This window comes from Rhinolophus sinicus, chromosome 11, assembly GCF_057876585.1.
Source record: "Rhinolophus sinicus isolate RSI-liver-muscle chromosome 11, RSI-T2T, whole genome shotgun sequence".
Classification (NCBI taxonomy): domain Eukaryota; kingdom Metazoa; phylum Chordata; class Mammalia; order Chiroptera; family Rhinolophidae; genus Rhinolophus; species Rhinolophus sinicus.
The window spans coordinates 14284771-14309694 of NC_142511.1; the positions used below are offsets into that span (position 1 = coordinate 14284771).

General features: G+C 34.7%; 1 protein-coding gene across 6 annotated transcripts in view; it reads left to right on the forward strand.

Moving 5' to 3' along the window:
* HMCN1 (hemicentin 1) overlaps positions 1 to 24924 on the forward strand; it is a 489269-nt gene that overhangs the window by 395800 nt on the left and 68545 nt on the right. For all 6 annotated transcript variants that reach the window (XM_074322402.2, XM_088801634.1, XM_088801635.1 and 3 more), the window contains 14 exons: positions 3985 to 4146; positions 4824 to 4937; positions 5052 to 5254; positions 5551 to 5632; positions 5743 to 5874; positions 6342 to 6491; positions 8454 to 8613; positions 10828 to 10952; positions 11189 to 11372; positions 11967 to 12064; positions 12996 to 13274; positions 18660 to 18856; positions 22089 to 22170; positions 23539 to 23675. In XM_074322402.2, coding sequence (XP_074178503.2) covers positions 3985 to 4146; positions 4824 to 4937; positions 5052 to 5254; positions 5551 to 5632; positions 5743 to 5874; positions 6342 to 6491; positions 8454 to 8613; positions 10828 to 10952; positions 11189 to 11372; positions 11967 to 12064; positions 12996 to 13274; positions 18660 to 18856; positions 22089 to 22170; positions 23539 to 23675 — 2105 coding nt within the window. The remainder of the gene's footprint in view (positions 1 to 3984; positions 4147 to 4823; positions 4938 to 5051; positions 5255 to 5550; positions 5633 to 5742; positions 5875 to 6341; positions 6492 to 8453; positions 8614 to 10827; positions 10953 to 11188; positions 11373 to 11966; positions 12065 to 12995; positions 13275 to 18659; positions 18857 to 22088; positions 22171 to 23538; positions 23676 to 24924) is intronic.

Below are 24924 nucleotides of genomic sequence, written 5' to 3' on the forward strand. Positions count from 1 at the left end.
GAGTAAAAAAGTAAACATTTGAAATCCCAAAGATTACGAGTTTTTATGAAGTTTGAGCGAAATATAGATCTTTGACTCATGAAAATTCATCCACTAGTCCTGATTGAAACCAGTGTCTTTCATCAAGAGTAGAAGTTACGTTGAGCTTCACCCTCTAGTACCTAATATACTGCCTGGAGAAGAAGTCACTCTGAGGAGTTAAATAATTCCTAAAACCGTCAGCATACCTAATTCCTACATCAAACTTTAAGTTTTCAATATATGCTAGTCACCCCATAAATACTAATTTTTTGCTTTAAAAAAAAAGCAGTTGATTGTCTAACACAGAACAGTAGTTTTATTTTTGTGACACACAGCTACTTCCAGAATATTAAATTAGAAATGATGAACAATCATAAAAGATTTCCTTTACATGTGTGATACACATGTAAAATTCTAGCTTATTTTGGAAATAGCTGAAATTTGAAACTTCATGAAAAATTTCTCCCCTAGAAGGACTTTAATGTAGCATCATGGGTATTTTTCTTTTCTTTCTTTCTTTCTTTCTTTCTTTCTTTCTTTCTTTCTTTCTTTCTTTCTTTCTTTCTTTCTTTTTTGTTTTGGTGTGATATGTAGGGAGTATTGATGTCTAGCAATGTTTGGTGCTTGTGTAAAAGATATTTGAAAAAGTTTTATCTTTATATTCCTAGTTTTTAGCCCAGTGAGTAACACAATAGGTGCTTCATATATATCTTCAAAGTTCTTTTAATGAATAAATATGACTGAAACAGAAACAAATGTATTATGAATTTCCAGGAAGAATGAATTAATGAAGCAAATATAATCATTGTGAAAGCACACATTCTAATCTGTAAGGTACAATAGAATAAATGTTGAAAAATAAAAGTGTTCAGGATCTTTTCTGATTCATCAGGGAAGAATTCATTTTTCCTCTTTATGTGATCAAAAGCAACTTGTAAATACCCCAATTAAAGCAGTTACATGTGTTGCCTAGTGTAATCTTTATATATCTCAATCTTCACCTCAGTTCCATAATGTTATTGTAAATGCAATAGACAAATGGTCATTTCTTATGGATCTTGGTCTCCCCAAAGTTGGAATGGTGTCTCTAGTTGTGGTAGTTACTAAATAAACTCTTGTTATTCCTTTATTATGTTTCCTTCATGCCCATTGCCTCTTCATACACAGTAAAAACACCCAAAGTGGGGGCCTTGTGTGACTACAGGGGCTGCAGCCACTCTGTTTACCATTAAGGATTAGAGCTTAGAAGTGTTTTTCCTCTTTCACCAGTTAATGGCGTCTTGAACTCCTAATGGCACTCAGGAATCCATGCTTAAATACTGGAAGATTCTTTTGGGGGAGAAATAATTTAAATTATTTTCACCAAAAATTATCCCACTGGTTATCTCCCTCTGTGACAATGCTTGCTTCTTCTGGATTCTCCCTTTAATCTGACAACCTATCAGTTTTCAACCATGTGTGTCTTCACTCTGTTTCACTTCCAGCTTAACTTCCATAGAACAGTATTTCAGTCACTTCTCTTAGCTCAGTAAAAGCTCAGCCCTGCACATAACAACACAACATATTGACTACTTGATCCCCATCAGGTACTGTGCCAAATGTTTTATACATATTATTTCACTTAATTATCTCAATAACCCCAAGTGGTTGGTACCATTTTATATCCCTTTTACAGATGGAAAAACTGACGCTCAATGACATTAAGTAACATGCCCACCCAAAGTTACACAGCTTGCAAAGGACGAAGCAAGTTTCTGACTAAGGCAGTCTGATTCCAGAGGCATCGTACTTAGCTGCCTTTCTGTACTGCCTGTCATTAAATTCCACATCTGCACCATACCTGCACCTGTAGTTAGCCATGGCTGGAGGAACTCTTAGAATCAGAAATACTGGTGTCATTATAAATTCATAAGTACCAGCTTGAACTGGAACCTCCATACTGCCTGAGGGAGGGTGGGGGGAGTCCTCTCCTGTTTTTATTCCAAATTATTAAATGGAAAATTCCAGAAATAAACAATTCATAAGTTTTAAATTACGCTCCATTCTGAGTAGCATGATGAAATCTCACACCACCATCACTCTGTCCCGCCCAGGATGGGAAGCATCCCTTTGTCCAGCGTATTTGTGCTATAGAAGCTCTCCACCCTTTGGTCACTTAGTAGCCATCTCGGTTATCAGTGCTTGTGTTCAAGTCACCCTTATTTTGCTTAATAATGGCCCCAAAGTACAAGAGTAGTGATGCTGGCAATTCGGATATGCCAAACAGTAGCCATAAGTGCTTCCTTTAAGTGAAAAAGTAAAAATAAAAAATAAATAAATAAAAAGTATATGTAGGGTTCATATGGGGTTCAGTACCATCCTCGGTTTCATGCATCCATTGGGGGTCCTGGAATATATCCCCCTCAGATAAGGGGGCTACTGCTGTATGTTCTGCCTTCTTTCTGGAAGACACACCGATTTACTGTCTTCCACTTAGCTTATTCCTGGTCATGTTTCAAGTATCTTCTTAAATGTCACTTCCTCCTCCTGATCCCCAAGCTAGGTTAGTTCCCAGCTGTCACCCTACTCTTCTGATTGACACTCATCGCACTTGTAATTAATAGACAGTATAGAACAGTGGCTAAGAATAAGGGCTCTAGAGCCAGACTGCTTAACTTCCAAACCAGTAATGAACTGTGATTTTTGCGACAAGATGCTAACTTCTCTGTCTCACTTCCTCATCTGTAATATGAGGATAAGAACTATATCTAGCATATAAGGTTGTCTGAGGATTCACTGAGATAGTGTATGTGAAGTGTTCAGAGCAATGCCTGGTACAATGTAACCACTCAGAACATGTTAGCTGTTATTTTTAGTCCAATGTCTGTCATTACCACTTTATGAACTCTATATGGCTATTGTCTTACATGTTTCACCCTGCTTCAGCACCCAGCACAATGTCTGGAATACAGTAGGTATTCAATAAATGTTTGATACTTAAATGAATGAGTATTGAAAATAATTAGTGGGTGAAAAAACCGTGGTAGTGAAAGAAAAGGAACACGTTTGTCTTTTTGATGTTCTGCTTCTGTGTTTGAGGTTGTTTTAAGACATCAGTTTTAATTTATTAGAGCATTAATTGAATTCCTTAGTTCATGTCTATTTTCAATCATCTGAGCTAGGCCCATCTCTACTTTTATTTATTAATCCATTCATTCATTTTTATGCCCATTCCTCACTCCTATTTCCCCTCCCCCTTCATAGGAGACATTCAAATGTGTACGATGTTGTTCTTTCCATATGAGTGTGTTCTCTATTGTTCCATATGCATATGCATATATTTTAATATGTATATGTTTTAATATGCATAAATGGCATTGCATTATTAATCTCATTCTTTTTTAGTCCACTTTTTCTCTGCACTACTTTTGCTTGTGGAATTCCTTTTTTGGTTTTGAGCAACAAACCACAGTATTGTTTATTTCGTAAATGTTCTGCTCATCTTGAAAGTCATTGATTTACATTGTTGAAATGCCTGTAAAATTCATTGATAGACAGATACCCTAAAATTAAATTTCTACTCTATAAATGCTAGAGTAGGAAAATAAAAACTTGTAAGGATGTAATATTTAAAACAAGAATATTCAAACATACTTAATAAAAGGCACTATTACGTCTTTCTTTGTACATTGATAAAACCATCTTAGGAATCTCCAACTACATTTTCCAAATGCAGAATAATTCAATCTTTGAAAATTCTGGTACTCTTTCAACTGGGAAAAACAAAACTGATGAACATAATTTGGTAAAGGCATTAGGGGATTCTAAGAAGAAAGACAGCTGAATAATTAACAGTATAATAACAAACTTCATAATAATTAAGTCAATGCTTTAGCAGACTACAATCGTTGTGCTTATATTAATAAATTGAACATGTATTACTGATAATATCAGACTTCACTCTTAATGTATTTGCTGTTATAGTTCCTCCCAGTGTCATTGGTCCTAACCCTGAAAATCTCGCTGTCGTGGTGAACAATTTCATCTCTTTGACCTGTGAGGTGTCTGGTTTCCCACCTCCTGATCTCAGCTGGCTCAAGAATGAACAGCCAATCAAGCTAAACACCAATGCTCTCATTGTGCCTGGTAAGGAACTTATTAGTCTCATAGGTGGGCAAAACATTCTCCTTTTTCTTTGTTTTTCATACAAATGGCATTTCAAGTTAGTCTCTTTCCAAACGTTTGTCTTGCTTCGTTCACATTAATCTTTGCCCATTTGGGGCCATTATGATAAGATTGTATAGACTTGTCTGATTTTAGTGGGAATGTACAGTAACAAGTTCTACTGCAAGAAATTATGAAATTTAGGCACAGTACTTAGTAATTCCATGGCAGTGATAGATTGGTAAATAGTGCTTTCTTTAGATAAATTTACTTGTTCTTTTTAATCAATATTAAAGCTCCTTTATGACAGATAAACAGACAGACACACTGTGGGAGATTTAAACCCAGAAAATACTTGTTAACATATCTGACTATTGTATAATTACTGTTTGCTCACTAGGACCTATATCAAACAGTTCTATCCATGTTTGGTTACTAGAGAGAAAAATTTTATGAATTTCCGTTTTTATAAAGAAGTAGAATCAATAATAAGGGAAAGATCGATTCAAGAAAACAGATTCGATTCTTTCATTTTAAATATGCAATGTTTCTATACAAATTTTACTGGAAGGGAATATTTTGACATTTATCCTGTTGATAAAATAGTTACTAGAGCAATCTCTATACTGCTCCTCAATTTTCTTTATATTTGCCCACAGGTGGTCGGACTCTACAAATTATTCGGGCCAAAGTATCTGATGGTGGTGAATACACTTGCATAGCTATCAACCAAGCTGGTGAAAGCAAGAAAAAAATTTCCCTTACTGTTTATGGTTTGTTTTTACTCTCCTCATAAATTTCTTTCATTTTAAAACTGGTGTTATATATTTTCAATTTGTGCGTTTTAATGAAAAAAACATCCTTCTGTTCTTGTTTCCTTTCCTCAGTGCCCCCAAGCATTAAAGATCATGGCAGTGAATCTCTCTCTGTAGTTAATGTAAGAGAGGGGACCTCAGTGTCATTGGAGTGTGAGTCCAACGCTGTCCCACCTCCAGTCGTCACCTGGTATAAGAATGGGCGGATGATTACAGAATCTACTCACTTGGAGATTTTAGCAGATGGACAAATGCTACACATCAAGAAAACTGAGGTGCCTCTTTCATTCTTGTTTGCGTGTCATGACTCCTTCGTGGGATTATGACAGAGAGAATTGGGAGTTGCATATTCCCTTTACTACAGTGAAAATAATTAAAAAAAAAAAAAAAAAACATTGTCAAGGCCATTGACCTTATTTTCATTTTAAAAAAAAAAGGAGGATTGTAGAAGGCAATTAGAACTGGGGTGTTTGAACATAAAAGATGACTGATGATTTAATCTACACTCGAATAGTGTGATTGGTCATCTATAACGTAATGGAGCACATACAATAGTATCTTTTTCTTTTAGGTATCTGACACAGGCCAATATGTATGTAGAGCTATAAATGTAGCAGGACGGGATGATAAAAATTTCCACCTCAATGTATATGGTGAGCATCTGCCTCTAATACAACTTTTTTTCCCCCCAGATATGCAAATGAAAGAAAGTGTCCTGAATTAGCTTAATGAGGACACATGATTTTCTTCTGTCTTTTCACAGTGCCACCCAGTATCGAAGGACCTGAAAAAGAAGTGGTTGTTGAGACCATCAGCAATCCTGTGACCTTAACGTGTGATGCCACTGGAATTCCACCTCCCACCATAGCGTGGATGAAGAACCACAAGCCCATAGGTAATACAGCTGTGCATTTTCTGTCGTTGTTTTCTTTTGCTCTTAATGCGCTAGGTTTATAAGCCAGCACATTTTCTTATTATGCTCATAGCTGTGTTTCATTCAAAAAGCCTAATGGACCGAAATATAATCTTACAAAATAGATTCGTAAAATGATTATTCGTCTGAGTAAGAAGTTTTTCTTTTACCTTTTTCAAAGAGGGTCTTAAAATAAAAGTACAAAATAAGACGTTTTTACAGTGAATTTTAGAGACATTCGAAAGAAAAGCTTTATAAGAAATAGAGTCAATGGAATTATAATAGATATATACGATGTCAGAGGGGCAATAGATTGGGAGATGGGGGGTTATCACTTTGTGAGGGGTGAAATGTCTATTACATTGTTTTGTACACCTGAAACTAAGAATAATAATAATAATAAAAGCTTTTTCATGTTTTGTTTTATCTTGCTTTGTTTCTACCTCTAGAAAATTCTGACTCACTTGAAGTTCATATTTTGTCTGGAGGTAGCAAACTCCAAATTGCCCGGTCTCAGCGTTCAGACAGTGGAAACTACACATGTATTGCATCAAATATGGAGGGAAAAGCACAGAAAAGCTACATTCTTTCAATTCAAGGTATGTGATTTATCTTAAATTTCTTTATTGTATTCTAGTACAAATAAGTGAATCTAAAGAGATCACTTGTGATTGAGTCAGATCTAAAGTATCTTTAGATCAGCAAAAAATATTGTTAATTCTCTGTCCTACTTTTACAAGTAGATTCTGTTTTCATGGAAATTGGCATAAATGTGGAAAAAAGAATAGTCTAAATTTCATAATCTCTATTTTTTTCCTTGTTTACCAAAATTGTCACCTTCCTATAGTATATAATCTATTGACTTATACTTATTCATTCAAAACTGGCATAATTTATTTTGATGCTAAGCCCATGTCTATTCTTATATATACATATATATCTATATCTATAGATAGATATATCTATATGCACTATTTGGTTATATATGTATGATTTAATTCATGAAAAGACTCTGCATTATGTTATAACTATACGTACGGAATTAGGTAAATTTCAAGTAATCATTAATCTCATGCTACTTTGGGGTCAGAATAAGGAGCATTAATTCATCCAACAAATATTTACTTAATGTGTACCAAGTTCCAGCATAGTATTGGGAACTGTAGAGAGAATTTGCCTCCTCTCGATTTTCGGTAAACTTCTAATTATTACTTTTGTCCCAATAGTTAATTGAAATAGAAGTCTAACTTGAAATTAAGTCGAAATGCTTGCTTTTTCCAATGTTATTATAGTTATTTTGAAAAGAATTTCTCATAAATTATAAATGTAAATTATTATCAACGTGAGTGTGCTCTGCTAAAGCCAGCTAGAAAAAATTAAAGAAAAGTTAAAATAAGTTTATGGGCATCAGTATTTTTGTGGATCAGTGATGCTTTGAGATTTCATAAGCAAAAAGGAAAAAATAGTTATTCAAGGATTCAGTGTTAGAAATTGCGTGTTTCATAATGTTTAATGCATTAATAATAGTAGCTGTTAATCATGGGATGTGTGATGTGACCAAACATTTTACCAGATTTTTTACCCTAGGACTAGAAATAATATATGTATTTAGGGCCTAGTAAAGTGCTTCTCATATATTAAAGGATGTTCCTTATTAACATTCTCTTTGATTTGACTTATTTAGTACTCAGAATTCTGCAAATTTGGTATAATTATCATCTTCTGGATAACTTAAATGAGATTTGGAGAGATTATGCAGTGGTGTGCTGGTAAATGTTTAATCATTGATTCTCCAGATAAAAAAGGTCCTGATTTGTAGCCGATCATTTGCCAGTTTCCACGGTGGAAATATTCCCACCTTGGCTCATTTCAAGCTACCAGTGTGATGTCACTGAATATGGAGTAGGAGAGACATGCAGTATTGGCTCTTGCAAGCTGATGTAAGCTGCTCAGCAGACCCTGATAATTAATTATATGACAGAGGAATTCAGATGTGTTTCTGTCTGATACCATTGTCAATATTTTTATTGTACATTATTTCTCAATCAGTTTATTAAAGGGTAAACCAAACATGACTAGAAAAACAGAATAGAAACTATTGGATCTTAAATACGACAGTAAGCCTATCTATGGATCAGAATAAATAATATTGAAATTGCCTTATGGAGAAAGTAATAACCAACTTAGATATTTTTCTCAGACCCTCATGCCAAGATTTTATAAAACAGATTCTCCTGAATTGTATTAATTCTTAACTATCTGTTGGGAATTTAATCTAAGAGTGATTCTATTTAGCCACAAAGTATGTCCATGAGGTAGATTTGTCACCAGTCCCTATGACTAAATAATTATATCAACTTACAAATATATCAGGAATATTGAAGTGATTCCTTTACCTATTCCTTATTTAAAAGCAGTTTATGAGGATAACAAAGTTTGATCTTGAACCACAATCTAGGAAAAATATGAAATTAAAATGGCATACTGTTCTGGGATTCTGTTGTATTCATTAGAATTTACATCTTTGTGCCTTGTTAATGGTAGTTGTTATTTCTCCAAAGTTCCTCCAAATGTTGCTGGTGCTGAAATTCCAAGTGAAGTCAGTGTCCTTCTAGGGGAAAATGTTGAGCTGGTCTGCAATGCAAATGGCATTCCCACCCCAGTTATTCAATGGCTTCGAGATGGAAAACCCATAACTAGCAGTGAAACAGAAAGAATCCGGTATGTTTACCAAGAATCTTTGCATCATTAATTTTAAGGTCTTCTGCCATGCTTTCTGCTTCATATTTCACATGAATAATACCAAATTCAGTTTCCTTGGAAATTGGCTATCATATTCAGAAAGAAAAAAAGATACATTTGTGGAGAGTTGGACAGAGAGATTCTCCTTAGGGAATCACTCAGTTGTGTGTGTGTGTGGGTGTGTGTGTGTGTGTGTGTGTGTGTGTGTGTGTGTGTTCCTTAACCAGCAACTGTGTTATAAAATTTATTCATTCCTAAAAATGTTAATTAACTGGTACTGATTTTATTCCTCCTCATTGTAGAATGTGTATGCCAAAGTCCACATCATAAAATAATTAGTTCCTCTTGCCTGCTAACATCAAACCAATGTTATCCTACAAAAGATTCATCAATAATCTCAAATATGATTTTGTGTCCTGAGCTCACCAAACATGCCATATTGCATGGCTTATTTTGAGAGACGATACATATCATCAAATTCTGGTTCATTCCTTGTAGTGATTTGTCCAAATCTCATTTTCAGCTGACATTTGTTACCCATACCACGTAGCACATAGAGATGGAATGGCAATGTGGTAAGGGCCTCCTGTTACTTTCAACAACAAATGCCTTTGGAAGAACAATCCAGAATTCTATGCTCTACTAAATTACTTCATGACAAAGCCCCATTATATACACATACCAGAGTAATTATAATTATTTCAAGAATCATATATGCATAAGTAGGCATTAATTAAGTATATTGCAGTCTTTATCATTTTGAACCAGTATTTTAAATTTAATACTTTGGAGTATATTTTCTAGTTAATGAACTGAATATGTATAATTTAAAGAAAGATAAATGTTTTTTTCTTTGAAGTTATTTTATACTAAAATTTAGATATTTGTCTCCTTTACAACACTGGGCAAATTGCCCAGTAATATTTTAGAGATACATTTTAAGTTTCATTTCTCTGGTGCGGACATCTCTGAATGGTTTACAAATATTTAATTATCTTTATTTAATCAGCCGATATCAACCACATTCCAAACCAAGTATTGATAGTTGGAGGGACCTAAAGATCTCATGTAATATTTGTACCTAGGAATTTACAATCTATCATTTCTTTTCTTACATGAAAATACAAAATGAACTTATTCTTATATCCATTTTATTGATTATTTGTTCACTGTTCCACAATATGTTTATGTTTATAAGTGGAATAATTCATCAAGCAAAGTACTTTTCCAAAGTCAACTTACTACTTTCCTTGGTTATGGCACTTGCTTTTTTGTTTATTCATATTAAATTGATGGAATTTTAAACTCATGAAATTTTAAAATTCATATTTTGAAGAAGAAAAAATATAACAGACTCAGATCATAGTACCATTCTCAATAATTGTATTTAATAAAATGATATGGTAGAAATGGAGTCATATTTACTTTTGACACTAGAAGAATCTAATAAAATCACTATTGTAGGAATAACTATTGATAGCAATTTAATTTCTTTATAAAACACAGGAAGTCTTGTTTGATAATCTTGTGTGAAGAGTCAATAATGCAATAATCTGAACTTTGATATCTTTGATAATCTAATTGCATGCTTATCATTTACTATCAATGTACTTCAAAGGAAAAGCTTTAGCAACTTGTACAAAACTTTTTGCAAAATACACCCATACAATAGTCCTGAGTTGTCACAGAATAAATAAATTATTCTGCTCCTCATTAAGAGCCTTATTCAGTGTTTATAGCTAGATTTTTTTAATATATAATTTCTTATTGTAACATTCTTCAATTTTAATACTAGAGTGTTTTGTAATATTCATTTAATTCAAGCCTTACATTGACCAACTGAGGATAAAATATTCTAACTCTGCGTAAAAAACATGTCTTTGCCAATGATTTGGCTATAGAAGTTGCAAACTTGATTTTGTTCCTTTCCATTTTTCACATAAGGAGACAGTGGGTACAGGAAACCCATGAGTGTGCAATTTTAGTTGGTTGCCTGACATCTCCATCAGTTTGACTAGCTCTGACTTTACAGGCTTCCACGTACTTAGTGAAAAGTACTTGAACCATTAGATCCAAGAGAAAGGTGCATTTTATGGTGGCTTTTGTTAAAGAACACAGTAATCTGGAGTGAGTCTTCCATATTTTAGCACCGCAGAAGTCATCTCAGTGCCTCTTTTATGACTTCTTCTGTAGGGTGACTGCGAATGGCAGCACATTAAACATTTACGGAGCTCTCCCATCTGACATGGGGAAATACACGTGTGTTGCCACCAATCCTGCTGGAGAAGAAGACCGAATTTTTAACTTAAATGTTTATGGTAAATATGAAATTTCACCCTCTTTTGACTATGCTACTTCAGGAATCTATCTGTAGAAAGACATGAAAGTCCAGTATAGGTATCTGAAGCATATAGTTTTTAAATATGATGTCATTGCTGTTTCCTTTTTGGATACAAAGCAGAAATGTGGGCAGTTGTAGTTGAGATGATTTCAACTAGTAATACACATCTCACACCCTTCTCTCTCTCTCTCTGCCATGTTCTGCATGGCGTAGTTCCACCTGCAATTAGGGGTAATAAAGAAGAAGCAGAGAAATTAACGGCTGTGGTGGATACATCAATAAATATTGAATGCAGAGCCACAGGGACGCCTCCACCACAGATAAACTGGCTAAAGAATGGACTTCCTCTGCCTCTTTCCTCTCATATCCGGTTGCTGTCAGGAGGGCAGGTTATCAGGTCAGCTTTTATTTTGTGTGATTTGCTAGACAGATAAAGTGATTGTAAACTTTAAATTATCTAAACGGAGTTTAAGAAATGTTTTTTCCCCCGATGTTTTTACTATTGTTTGTTTGCTGTTTTACCCCTTTCAGTGTCTTTTTAGAAGAGAGAGAATAACAAATATAAAATTGAAATGGCTTTTTATGCTTATTTAAATGTTCATGTTTTAGTAAATTTGTATAAACTAGGTCTTTTATAGAGAGAAATACGTATGTCCAAGAACTACTATTTTAGTTAAATCTTTATATGGCAAAATGATAGGAAGATGCCTAGCATGTGATTTTCATGTTAATATCATTCTCTATTAATACAGGTTTTTAAAATATTTACCCCTCAAATTGTATTATATTTTCAGTGATTTACTGTCAGTGTCTAATCAACCTAATTGCATTTAGGCATCTATATTTTTTTTTGAGAGATGGTTATAAGCTTCAAACCTAAAATTTCCCAACATAAATCACTTCCTATAATTTAAGTAGAAATCCTAAGTATTTTATTTGTATATGTTGAATGGAGTCAAATTATGAAATGTTGGGTCAAATTGTTTTCCAGGATTGTGAGAGCTCAGGTGTCTGACGTTGCAGTATATACTTGTGTGGCCTCCAACAGAGCTGGGGTGGATAATAAACACTACAATCTTCAAGTTTTCGGTATGTCACAGAAATGACCCTAAAACTTTACTATGTGTCCAGTATTAAGCAACGGGGTTATATTTGAATATTCCCATATCAATACAGATTGATAAACTAGGATCTTGCTAACTATGGAAGAATGCATTTTTTCCCCAGAGGGTTCATGTTTATTGGAGCCTACTGTCTGTTTGTCAAAATACTCTTCTAACATGGCATTTTGTATTAAATCAAATCTAAATTTTAAAAACTAGCATTTCAATCCCCAGGCATGGGACCATCTTTTCATACAAATAGAAAGTTAAGATTATTTTCTAGTATTATTAGTGACTGATTTAGGGTATTTACAATATGAATTGATATGTACGTGTGTGGGGTGTGTATGTGTGTGTGTGTGTGTGTGTGTGTGTGTGTGTGTGTATGCATGGGCGTGTGTGTAGAGAACTCGTCAACATTCCATTTTTGAAATATTAAGGTTTTCTTGTCTAGATTTCTCAATCCCCAAGAACATCTTAGAACATTCAGTAACTATTTACTATAGCCCACAAATGACTTATGCTGGATTATATAAAAGTTACTTTAGAATTTGATATTATTTTATTTATCCCATATAAAGTAGTTGAAAGTATACTACCGGAACTATAATATGCAAGAAAACAAATTAAAGAAACAAATCTAGGAAGTTAAAAAATGGCCAAAATTTAAAACACATTTAAATTTTGCATTACAAGAAACAATCCTGAGGTTTCACTGCTAATAATACTTTTGAAGTTTCATAATTAGCCTACCTAATGCATGTCTTTATAGTAGTCAATTAATTACATGCTATTTTAAATCCTACATTGTTACACACCATAGAAATACTATAATTGAACCCTTCAGTTGTTTTATCTAAATTGATCTCAAGTTAAAACAGATACGTAAATTTCACCTGTTTGGTTTTCTCTTGTAGTCCCACCAAATCTGGACAACGCGATGGGAACAGAGGAAATTACAGTCGTCAAGGGTAGTTCCACCTCCATGACATGCCTTACAGATGGAACCCCAACTCCCAGGATGTCGTGGCTTCGAGATGGCCAACCTCTGGGGCTTGACGCCCATCTGACTGTAAGCACTCAGGGAATGGTCCTTCAGCTCATCAAAGCAGAGACTGAAGATTCGGGAAGGTACACCTGCATTGCCTCAAATGAAGCTGGAGAAGTCAGCAAACACTTTATCCTGAAGGTCCTAGGTACATAAACATTCAATAATTGGGAAGGAAGGGACAGTAAAGATTTAGTTAATAGTGGAATTCTGAGACTTATTTGCTATGGGACAAAATTCATAAAAACTTTGTTGTCCTTCATAGTTCTGATAAGTAGCTTTTTAACTTTTTTCAAGAACTAAAAGCAAATCTGATAGTAGCAATTTAATGAAAAAATATAATATTTATACTATTGTATGTTATTGCAAACAGTCTTTACATGATCCATCTGTAGATTATAGTTGTGATAGTCATTTCAAATTCTATTTAGTCTTGTATGCTTTAAAATAAATATTTAAGATATGTGTTCCAGTGTCCTATACACAAATAAATATTATAAAGAGAAAACACATCTCTTCCTTGAAGTGAGAGATTTTGACTTTGGAAGATAAATGAAGATGAATGAAATGAATTGACTATTTCAATAATCAATACTTTTTTGGAGTTTTGTTTGTTTTTTCACTATCATGTAGGTAAAAACCTCAGCTCCTTAAATAAAACAGAATGTACTCCTCAAGGAACCACAAGAAAGATGTGGGCAAGAGTCCAGCCAGAGGCGAGGATATGTTTTCAGAATGCCCCATAATATTCGTCATAGTACCTATTCTAATGCAATTATTTGTGTAACTTTAAAAGTCTGCTTCGCTCTTAGTTAAACTCTATGATGGGCAGTACCTATCTTAATTATTACTGTATTCACAGTGGTTACCATGACATCTGACATATAATGTTTATTTGTTGGATCGAATTGAACAGAACTCTATACTTGTCAGCTGGATTAAAGGCAGTTTTAATTGTAGAGGGAGACAAAACAATATCTAAATAAACAAAGAGAGATACTGTGGTATAGATAAGTGTTTCATAGAATGAAGAGTGGAAATGGAGGCCGGACTGCAAGATAGTTAGAGACAAAAGACAGAAGAAAGTGTGTGTCTGTGAGGAGTGGAATAACAAATTCCTGAACATCACAGAATATGAGAAATAACAGGAGACGACATAAGTGTGCTCTTGTACCTTAGTTATTGGCATGTTAAGTATTAATTAATGACGATAGAATATATGCCAGGCATGAGTCTCATCATCAAGTAACATATAATTATTGAATAACTATATGGCGTATGATGTGATGATTACTTGAGTGCATTATTGAATAAGAAAGGTGTGGTCTTAGCCTTCAAATTCTTATGTCTGGTGGGAACACAGATATTGAACAAGTAAATACTTTTGCGTGTGATGAGGCTTATATGGCTAAAATAACAGTCTGTGGGATGGCAGAGTTCAGAGGCAATCGCCTCAAGGATAAACCTGAGCCTTAAAGGGTAGGGCTGTGGAGGTGAGTGAGGCATTGCCTACATCTTTCACCTGGAAGTGACAGACCTCGAGTTGTCTATCTGTACTCACTGAAACTGAGTGGGAAAGGAAGAGTAGCAAGAGACAAGACTGAAAAACATATGGGCAGAAGCCAAACTGAGAGCCTTGGGAACATTTTAGAGAATTTGGACCTCATTACAAAGGCAATAGAAGAAGCTTAAGCAGGATGTGTTACAATCAGATTTCATTTCCAAAAAAATAATCCCTCTGATGACAGAGTGAAGAATGAATTGAAGAGTCTGTTGTATTCATACAGGCGGCCAGGAAAATGCAGAGGCCTGGTCCAGAATATGGCAGCCGGGAAAGAGAAAAGGAAAACCCCTCTAGGAATTCACAAACTCAGAAACAAAAACACAGTGCATTTCTGGATGTAGAAAGTGAAGGAGAAAAATAACACCTATTGTTAGTAGTTTACAAAGAGCAGCCTTCACAGCTGAAGGCTCAATAAAGATAATATTTTCTTAAAACAGACTTGAAAACTGGCTCAGCAGAAAGATGAGAAGTTTCTGCATTTCAGCATCTGTTGAAAGCTAATTCCATTAAAACCTGAAAAACTCTTCACTTGAATCAGTGCTACACTCAGAAAGTGAATGTAAATGTCCTAATTTGGGGAACTGCTATTTTCAACTTAATTCTGTCCACATGGTGGGAGGTGTCATGGTGTATTAGTGGTTCTGAAAAGTCCAGTTTGGCGAGAATACTGAAGGCAAATGAGAAAAAAAATCATATAATTAAAGCTAGGGTTTTTTTGACAGGGCCCAGGCTATGAAGGGTTTTCTGACCACATTAAGAATTTTGGATTTCATCCTAGAACAATGGAAAACCATTAGGAGTGCTACTAAGTGGAATGCCATGAGTAGAGTCGCAGTTTGAAAAGACCACTCTGACTGCAAAGTGGAGAGCTCCTCGGAGCAGGACAAGAGTAGATTATTAGGAATTATGTTTGGGAATAAGAGGACATCTAAATGTATGACAACTTAAACAAAGAACCTTTGTTGTTCTTGCAGAGTGAGATGTCCGAAGGGAAGCAGCAGTTGCGTTGGTTCACCAGTTTTGGGGGTTTTTTGTTGTTGTTGTTATTGTTGTTTTTGTCACCATAGTTTTTAATGAAGAAACTTGTTTGACATTGTAAAGGAAAAAATGGGGACGGGTCGGCAAAATCTTAGCAGCAAAGTGGTTAAACAATTTGAAAATATTAATGCACGAACATTAAAATATTAAAGCATATGTGTGACATATAAAATACAGTACAGAACCAGCACTTGCACTATACTGATTAGTGCTTAATGGAAGAAACGATTTAATTTGTTCTTCCCAGAAGTATATACACAGTTCATTTCCACAGCATAGTTTTGGCCTTTCCATCATAGTTGTTTAGTGATCATGCATTGTCGGCTCACCCGAGCATCACTAGATGCAACAATGGAGCAGGAAAAATAAGAAGGGCATAGAACTTGAGGGACTTTCTTAGAAGCCCCACACAACCACTTCCACTTATAGCTCATGGGTCAGAATCTTCACATGCCACTCCATTTACTCTACTAAAGATAGTAGGGAATGTAGTTTTTAGTACATTGACAACCCCAACAAAATCGGAGACTGTTGATACAAAATATAATTATAATAATAACAATAATGGGTAAGCGCCTGCAGCCAGGAAGAAGGAAATATTAGTGCAAAAAACTGGTTTTGTTGCTCAGATTAGTGATGGCGGTGAGAGAAAAAGATGTATTCTGGAAATAATTGTAGGTAGAAGTATTAGGAATTAGTTCTGGATTTGAACCTAGGGGGATGATGAAGACGTTATCAAGGATGACTCCTACTTTCCGGTTCACGTGACTGAATGATTGATGGATCCGTCACATACATGCAGGGAACGCTGGAAAAGGACCAGGGTTTGAAGAATGAGGTAATAGGTTCAGATTGAATACGTGTTGAGTTTAAACTAGTTTGCAAACATATCACTGAAAATGTTTAATAATTAAATTTATGGGTCTGAAGCTCAGAAGAGAGATCTAGGCTGGAAATATAAGTTCTGGAGTCATCGGGGTATGGACAATTCCTACGTTACCCAAAGTACAAGACATACAGACAAGACACAGAGTGCAGTCATTCACAATCACTGATCTGATGCCTGGGGACTGAACCAGCTGGGAACATGTTTCTGTTGTCGCCGTTGTTAATGTTGTTGCTTTTAATCTAGTGACGATAAGCTTTTGAAGATAAAGACCATGCCTAATTAATCTTTCCATCCACAATGACTGACACATAGTAAATAACCAATAAGTGAGAGGAATAAAGAATGAACCGTAGTCAAATGGCCAACCAGATAAGTGCTTTTGAGTGATACAAACAACATGCTATGGAAATTAAAAGGGATAGAAATTTTATAGTTGGTTGAAAGAATGAAGAAAAGATTTATGGTTTTGACAAATGAATTTAACAACATAAATGTGACCTTTGTAGTACTTGAACTTGCTCATTGATGAGATGGGGCTATTGGAGGGTGTTCCACTGGAAGGAATAGCATTAGTAAAGCCATAGAACAAGAAAGGACTGGACTTGTTGAAGGAGAGAATTAGTCTAACTTAAAGTCTAGGTTACATATAAGTATATTAAAAGTAGATAATATGATAAGGGTAGATTGTGGCCATGTTATAGAAACCCTGGAAGCTGGAATGTAGTTTTTATTTAATTCACTAAGCAACGTGGAGACACAAACCTTTTAAAGCAAGAAATCTTGAATCAATCTAAAATGCACTTAAGAAAATATATTTTGCCTGACTTCTTAATTATAATCTAAAAACGAATACAGATTTAACATATTCTCTTTTTTTCCAGAAAGGAAAATGAGGACCCTAGATAGAAATTTTTAGGAGGCTGGTTTTAATGAAAGTACCAACAGCTGTAGTGGACACTGTAGTAGTAATAACTTTTTAGAAACCTCTAATTATAAAATAAAACATTCAGAAACACAAAAGAAATGTATGTAGTTTATAGATTATCTCATTGAATCCTCACAACAATCTATTAGTTAAATAATAGTACTGTCCTTATTTTGAGATTTGCCCAAATCCATTACCCTAATAATTTTTGGAGCCAAGATTCAAACTCAGGCTGTTTGACTCCAGATCCTCTGCTGTGAGCCTCTGTTGTAAATTATGTGCCTGACTGAAAAAACAAAACAAAAGAAAAACAAAAAACAACAACAACAACAACAACAAAAACAGCTAATATTTGGAGCTGTCCAACAGCAACTTTGGCTGCCCTAGGAAACAGTAAGCTGGAAATGTTCATAGAAAACTTGAATGATCGTTGTAAGAGAAGTCTGTTTTAAAGGGATTCCTAAACTTAGAAATAGTTGGACTAAGAAGCCTTATTTCTTTCAAGTGTCTAGATTCCTTAACATCCCCTGGAGAAAGATAATTTAGAAGTGTAAATAACAACAAAAAAAGGAAAGTATTTCTGCCCAGATATAACAAATGTGTTTTTTGCAGAAATAGTCTCCAAATACTGTTTTTTCTTTTGCTTAGTCATTGTTTCCTCTTAAAGTTCTGCATGGGAAAGGTGATAGCAAAATTCCATAGCATTGGACTGTTGCTTTCGTAGAAACAATAGGTATTTAAAAGGTACAAAAACATACTACTATGTTTAAGTACCTCACTTTAAAAATGTTACAAGATGGGTATTGTTTTCATTGTTTTCAAGTCTCCACAGTTGGGTGAGACTGCTCCAATTATCTGAATGCCAATTGCTGAGTTATTACCTTGTAATGGCTTGCCATTTGCTTTGTAATCTATCATAGTCAGGGACCACCTCTTTTAAAATAGTGCCAGTGACAAGTAGTAGTAACATCTAGTAATTATCATTTTGGTATCCTTATTCTAATCAATTTATATCATATGAACCATAAATTTGAGTTGGATTTTCTTTTTAAAGTTTTGCTAGTCAGTAGTATTTTACAAACAACCCCAACTATTGTTTTTAATTTCCTTTAAATAGAGCCACCTCATATCAATGGATCTGAAGAACCAATAGAAATATCAGTGATCGTTAATAATCCACTTGAACTTACCTGTATTGCTTCTGGAATCCCCGCTCCTAAAATTTCCTGGATGAAAGATGGACGGCCCCTTCCACAGACGGATCAGGTACAAACTCTTGGAGGAGGAGAGGTTCTTCGAATATCTAGTAGTCAGGTAAGTTCAAAGTTCATACGATTATTTTACCCTGGGTTAAACTTCTCACTTGCTAATATAAGAGAAATGTTGGAGAAACTATTTCTTCTAATCCAAATATATCACAGATCTCTGTAAATCTAGCAAGGGTAGATTGATTCTATGATATATGTGACTGGGTAGACACTTACAAGGTAACATGACTAAAAAAGAAGAAATGGAATTGTCATATTAAACATGGAAGAAAGCAGGACACATTAATTTTTGCAGGTTTTCACAGTGCAATAAGTGACAGTATATTTCCTGAAACTCTTAATTTGTGTCAGGGCAAAAAGCAATTCAACATACATTCATATGAAGCGTCAAAGAGCACTGTTGATCTCCAAAACGAACTACCAGACATGAAAATCGGAAGAGACACAATTTTTCAAAATAAGAACAATTCAATAAAATTTACTGTTCTTTTATGTTGTATTTAAGGAAATTATTCAGAAATGTGAATATATTAAAAGAAAAGTATGTCTGAGCTCTGTCTTATGTAACACTCTTCTGTTCTATTAACAAAGGCAAACCTTATGTTACAAATATTATCTGTCGTACCCCATTGCCCTCATCTGTAAACTGAGGTTAAAAGTAGTAACAATGTCTAACTCATCTACTTGGGGATTTAGAGATAATCTAACATGATGTGCTTAGTCGGCTGCCACAGGCGTGGAGTGAGGCTAAAATCGAGTTAGAAAGAATTGTTGTTGATACTGCTATGATTGTTATTATAGTCATCATCCCTTTAAAAATAGAATAATACATCATTTAATCATATTTCATGTGCGTTTTCACTGAGGAAAGAGGAAGGAAAGGGAACTAGAAAAAGAGAGCTGAGGATTATAAATTGTGTCAGTCCTATGTTCACCTATGGACTCTATCACACTTGTGACCTTCATAACAACTCTGTGAGGTGATGTCTTAGCCCCAGTCTACCAATCCAGAAACAGACCCAGAGAGAGTAAGTACTTGCCCGCCAAGGACTTACCGCTGCTCAGAGATGGAGCTGGGTCTCAATCCTGGGTCTGGTTCCAAAGCTTAGCCAGTGGAACAAAGCACAGTTCTTCTGTCTAACAGCAAGGAGAGCACACTTTCCGTTCCCGTCTTCTCTCCATCAAACATTGCCTTAGCCCCGAGAAAACACGAGTCAAACTATCAGACCACTTTCTGAATCAAAACCCTTGAATGTTATAAGTTCAACAGACCAAAACGAAAGCAAAAGAATGTTGTATGAAGACAGGAAAGTATGTGGAATTGAAATCATAAATGTAGAAAGGAATCGTAAATATAAAAGAATCATGGTAAATAAAGCTTGAGGGGAAGATTAAAGTTACTTTACGGTAGGTCTTAAATGAAAGAATGAAAAGTTGGGTTATAACCCAATAAGACAAAGATCCCATAGAGTGTTAAATGGTGACCACATGTTCTAGCTATCGTAGCGGATACAAACATAACATATAAGACATTTCTCAGCCTTCAAGAAGTTTCCACTTGTCTAGGAGAAATAAAACTACGTGTATGATAAAATTAGGAAAAGAAATAACAAAACCATTAAAAACGTTATAGAAGTGAAAAATTAAATATTATCAAGTACAAAGACTACTCTGTTTCCTCTTCTCCTCTGTTTTCATAGCATTTTGGACACATCTCTGTTATGGCACTTACTAAATTATATTTTACGTATTTGAACTTTGGCTTTTATATATATGTGTGTGTGTGTGTGTGTGTGTGTGTGTGTGTGTGTGTATAAAACATATAGTTTGCCTGTCACATAATGTCTGTTTTACAAATTCCAAGTTGTGTGGTAGAAACAAAAGTTTCCTAAGACATCTTTCATCAAACACTTGTCTGTGATTTATTCCAAAGAGGGAAAAGTTCTATGACCAAATTGATTTGGAAGACTTTACGTACTGTACCTTCTCCTCCTTTGTGAGCCATAATGCATGTCAAGAACTGCAAAATTTTATACTAAAAAAATGATTCACTATAATTTTTGAACTCTATTAATGGAATATATTTTAGAAAATGTTGCTACAGATAATGACTACTGATATCCCGAAGGGCATACCTTGTCAGGAAATAGTTCTTTAAAGAGGCAAGATTTAAGAGTAGTCATTAATGATCGTTCAACTTTGGCTAAGAGAAAACATCATTTGGGAATAAATTGAGTTGGTAGGCAAGAGTTGACTTTCAGGGGTTTTAACGATATGATGAGAAATTCAGAAATTATTCTCTAGGCAGTAGCACATCATTTTAAATTCTTAATTGAAGGACTGTGTGAATACCATTCTTCTCAAGCTGTGTTTAAGTATTTTTCCAAACATACTAACCTTAACGTACAGGTCTTAAATTTTTTCAAAGGAGTTTTTGCAGCCTAGCAAAAAGTTTTTCCATAACCTATAAAATCAGTTTTGAATGTAAGAATTTAAAAATTCCCAATATACTAAACATGTTCAAGTAGTAAAATAAATTCAAACAAGATAGTCTACTTTTCCAAAATACATTTTTCACAGTAATAAAAGCATCTATTTTCCGAAGTGTACTTTATATGTACATAAGCATGGGCCATGTTAACACAACATCAAACATGAATGAAGACTAACGCTTCCAGTGGAAACTGCATGAGAATTTTTAAAGAACTGCTTCTGGTTTTAGTTAGAAAATAGTAGATTTTGCTATCCGTCTGATCCTATTTACAGCCAAATTACATAACATAGCCCTTTTGTTTCACCATATATATCAAAAGTAAATTCAAAATATGGTATTAATGTGCTTTATGTAAATGACCTGGTATTTTATTTAATTTTTTTTCATGAAGGCTCTGATTGAACTTTTCAGTCTACAGTTCAAATCTATAAGTACTTATTTCTTCAAAAACATTGAGTATTTAATCTGTCATGTGTAGTGCTAGGTCCTATATGTATGTGTCTTTTCTGAGATCATTAAATATACTTAATATGCAAACATTCTGAGATCAAATATTGAAACCCTGTTAAAATGTAGATTTACATATAATAGAGATGCCAAGCAATACTTGCTATCAGAGTGCAAATCACAAATGTTAAAACAGTTTATTAAAATTTAATTATCATGCAATCTTAATGAAATCTTGCGTTGTGTGACACATTTAAATTCTTTCTAGTGGTTATTTATTCTCATCACCAAAACCAACATGATAACACTGTGTAATTCACTTATTCGGATTTTGTAGGTGGAAGATACGGGAAGATATACATGCCTGGCATCCAGCCCTGCAGGAGATGATGATAAAGAATATTTAGTGAGAGTGCATGGTAAATTTGGCAAAATGTTCTGCAGTCCATCATATCCTAATACCTAATTAGAAGCCATAAATATGGAACATGGAGCAACTCCATAGCAATTCATAATATATGTTTATACGTTAGGAGATACATGTTTTGCAAATCTGATTCTTTTATTTGACTGATCCATTGCTTTTCAGGAATAGTTCAGTGGGCTTGTTATTTGTTTTGTTCCTGCACAAATAATCATATTTATTGATTTAAAATCATAGACTATAAATTATGATAATAATATAATAAAAATTATCTCACCACAGGAAAAATCACAAGATAAGACCATTTTGCATATTAATATTTTGTTACAGAAATGCAATCATACAGCATATAGTATTCAACTTGTTTTTAATCTCACTTGATAGTACGGTGAACATGCTTTCATGTCAAAAAATAAATTTTTATAAAATTATTTTTAGTGATTACATAGTATTTCATTTAATGAAATACCATCATTTATTTAATTCATTCCCTGTTTTTGGGTGTTTAGGCTGTTTCTGTATTTTCACCAATATAAGCAACACTGTTATAGACAACCTTGTGCATACATGTTGACCTATTTTCTTAATTATTTTATTTTGATAAATTTCTGTAAATGAAATTTCTTACTTGTTTACACACACACACACACACACACACACACACACACACATATTTAAGGCCAAATTTCTTTCTAGAAAAGTTGGGCCAGTTAGTTAGACTCTGGCATAAAAATGGGAATTACCCTTTACAGAAAGGAAAATTTTAAAAACTAAACAGAAGCTTTTTATCTCACTCTCAGCTTAAATGACTAAGCAGTGCAAACTGCAGGGGTTGTGTAATATAGGAGTGCTCTCCCTGTCAGCCCTACACACAAATTAGACCTGCCACTGATTGACATGTAAATTGTGTATTATGAGTTACACTAAATAGATACATTTCTGCATATTAAGAAAAAATAGATATCTCTGTATATTTTGATGAACAGACCCTAATTTAATAGTTTTCAAGTCTCCATGTTCAGAGAAAATCATTACCCAGTGCATTTCTGGACATGGAATCCCTTCTTTTTGCCGTAGTTGCTTTACCTGTTAAATGGTGATATTGATGTGATTATATTACTTATCCTTTCATTCATGTGGTTGTGGGAAGAATTTTGTCACTTAATGTATGTGAAAGTATGGAGTAAAGTAAAAACACATGCCACTATTTGTAATCATTCGTACTATAAATTCAAAGAGTAATGTTTTAAGTTCATGCATTTTATTGCGTATAACAGAACCAACATTTGTTGAACTATTTTAATTCAGACCATTTTACATCTCGTTTATTGAAAGCCTATGACATATTTGTTCTCACACCCAGTACCACCCAATATTGCTGGAACTGATGAGTCCCAGGACTTCACTGTGTTACGGAACAGACAAGTGACACTGGAGTGCAAATCAGATGCAGTGCCCCCACCTGTAATCACCTGGCTTAAAAATGGAGAACGGTTACAGGTAAATCTAAGTTCCACAGATTCATTTTGAGGAAAAAAAAAAACCAACTATGGAGTCTTTGTTAGGTAGACAAAACCAAACAGCATCAGGCTACTAGTTATTTAACATTGCAGAGGTGGGTACAGGGTCCTTTGATGGGCCTCCTTCTTTTCTCAGTCTTTACTAGGGTAGTTAGCAACTGGTTCTGGGTCAAACAACAGGTATTTTGATTCAGATGCTCTGTAAATTGGCCCTAGTACATATCTCCTGGAGCCCACGGATTAAAGTTGGATTTGAAACACTCAGCTATTTCTTTACTTGAGAGAGAAGAAACCTTCAGAGTCTCAAAAGAACTGACCTGTCCTGCCAAGTCTCTACAGCAAACCTGTTCCTAAATTTCCCTGGTCTGAGTTTGGATGTCAAGGGTAATTGAACTATCATGAGTCTAGAACTGGTGTTCTGGAAGAACGTATCACTGACTCTCTCAAGCTTCCCATGCTCAGCTGATAACTGTCTGTTGTCACTGAGCGTGACAGCCTGGGCTCCTAAGTAGCCTTTTAGGGTTGGCTTGGTCTTGACTTTGAATGTTCTTCTAATTGTCCTTATCCTAGTAGTCATCTTATTTTCCCTCCTTTGTTCTTCCTCATCCTGTTAGTTGGTATAGCCTATTATGGTACGCTGTGCCTTATTATAAAAGATGATGTCCCCTAACACCTAAGGCAGAAAGACTTCCACCACCACCAAACCACACCAATCACCAAACACAGAGAGATTGGATTCTGAGAGTGAGTTACATGTTAAATCATCATGTGTATCACTTAACCCTCAGTGTTGTGCCTCAGTTTCTCTATTTATTGTGCGCTTGCTATATAATACTAGGTGCTGTGATTGCTACTGAGAGTAGTCTTAACTCTCAAGGAGCTCACAGACTGTTTGAAAAGATACAGAAGTAAATCAGATTATACAGTGGATAATGCTGATAAATTATATGTTAAGGAGATGTATGGTATTTTATGGAAAGACAGAGGAGAAGCAAGTAACTCAGGCTTAAGGGTAAGGAACAGCCTGGGGAGCCTCTTAGAAAGGGTGAATTTGTTTTTAACTGATGGGTACATGTTGGGTAAGAAAGAAGGTAATTTCAATCACAGATAATGGCAGGTCCAAAGCCATGAGAGGAAAAGTAGCTTAGTACGGCTGATGTCGAACTTGATGAAAATTATTTGATAGATTCCCCATAGATTTCAGGATTAGCATTAGACTGCCCAGCTTA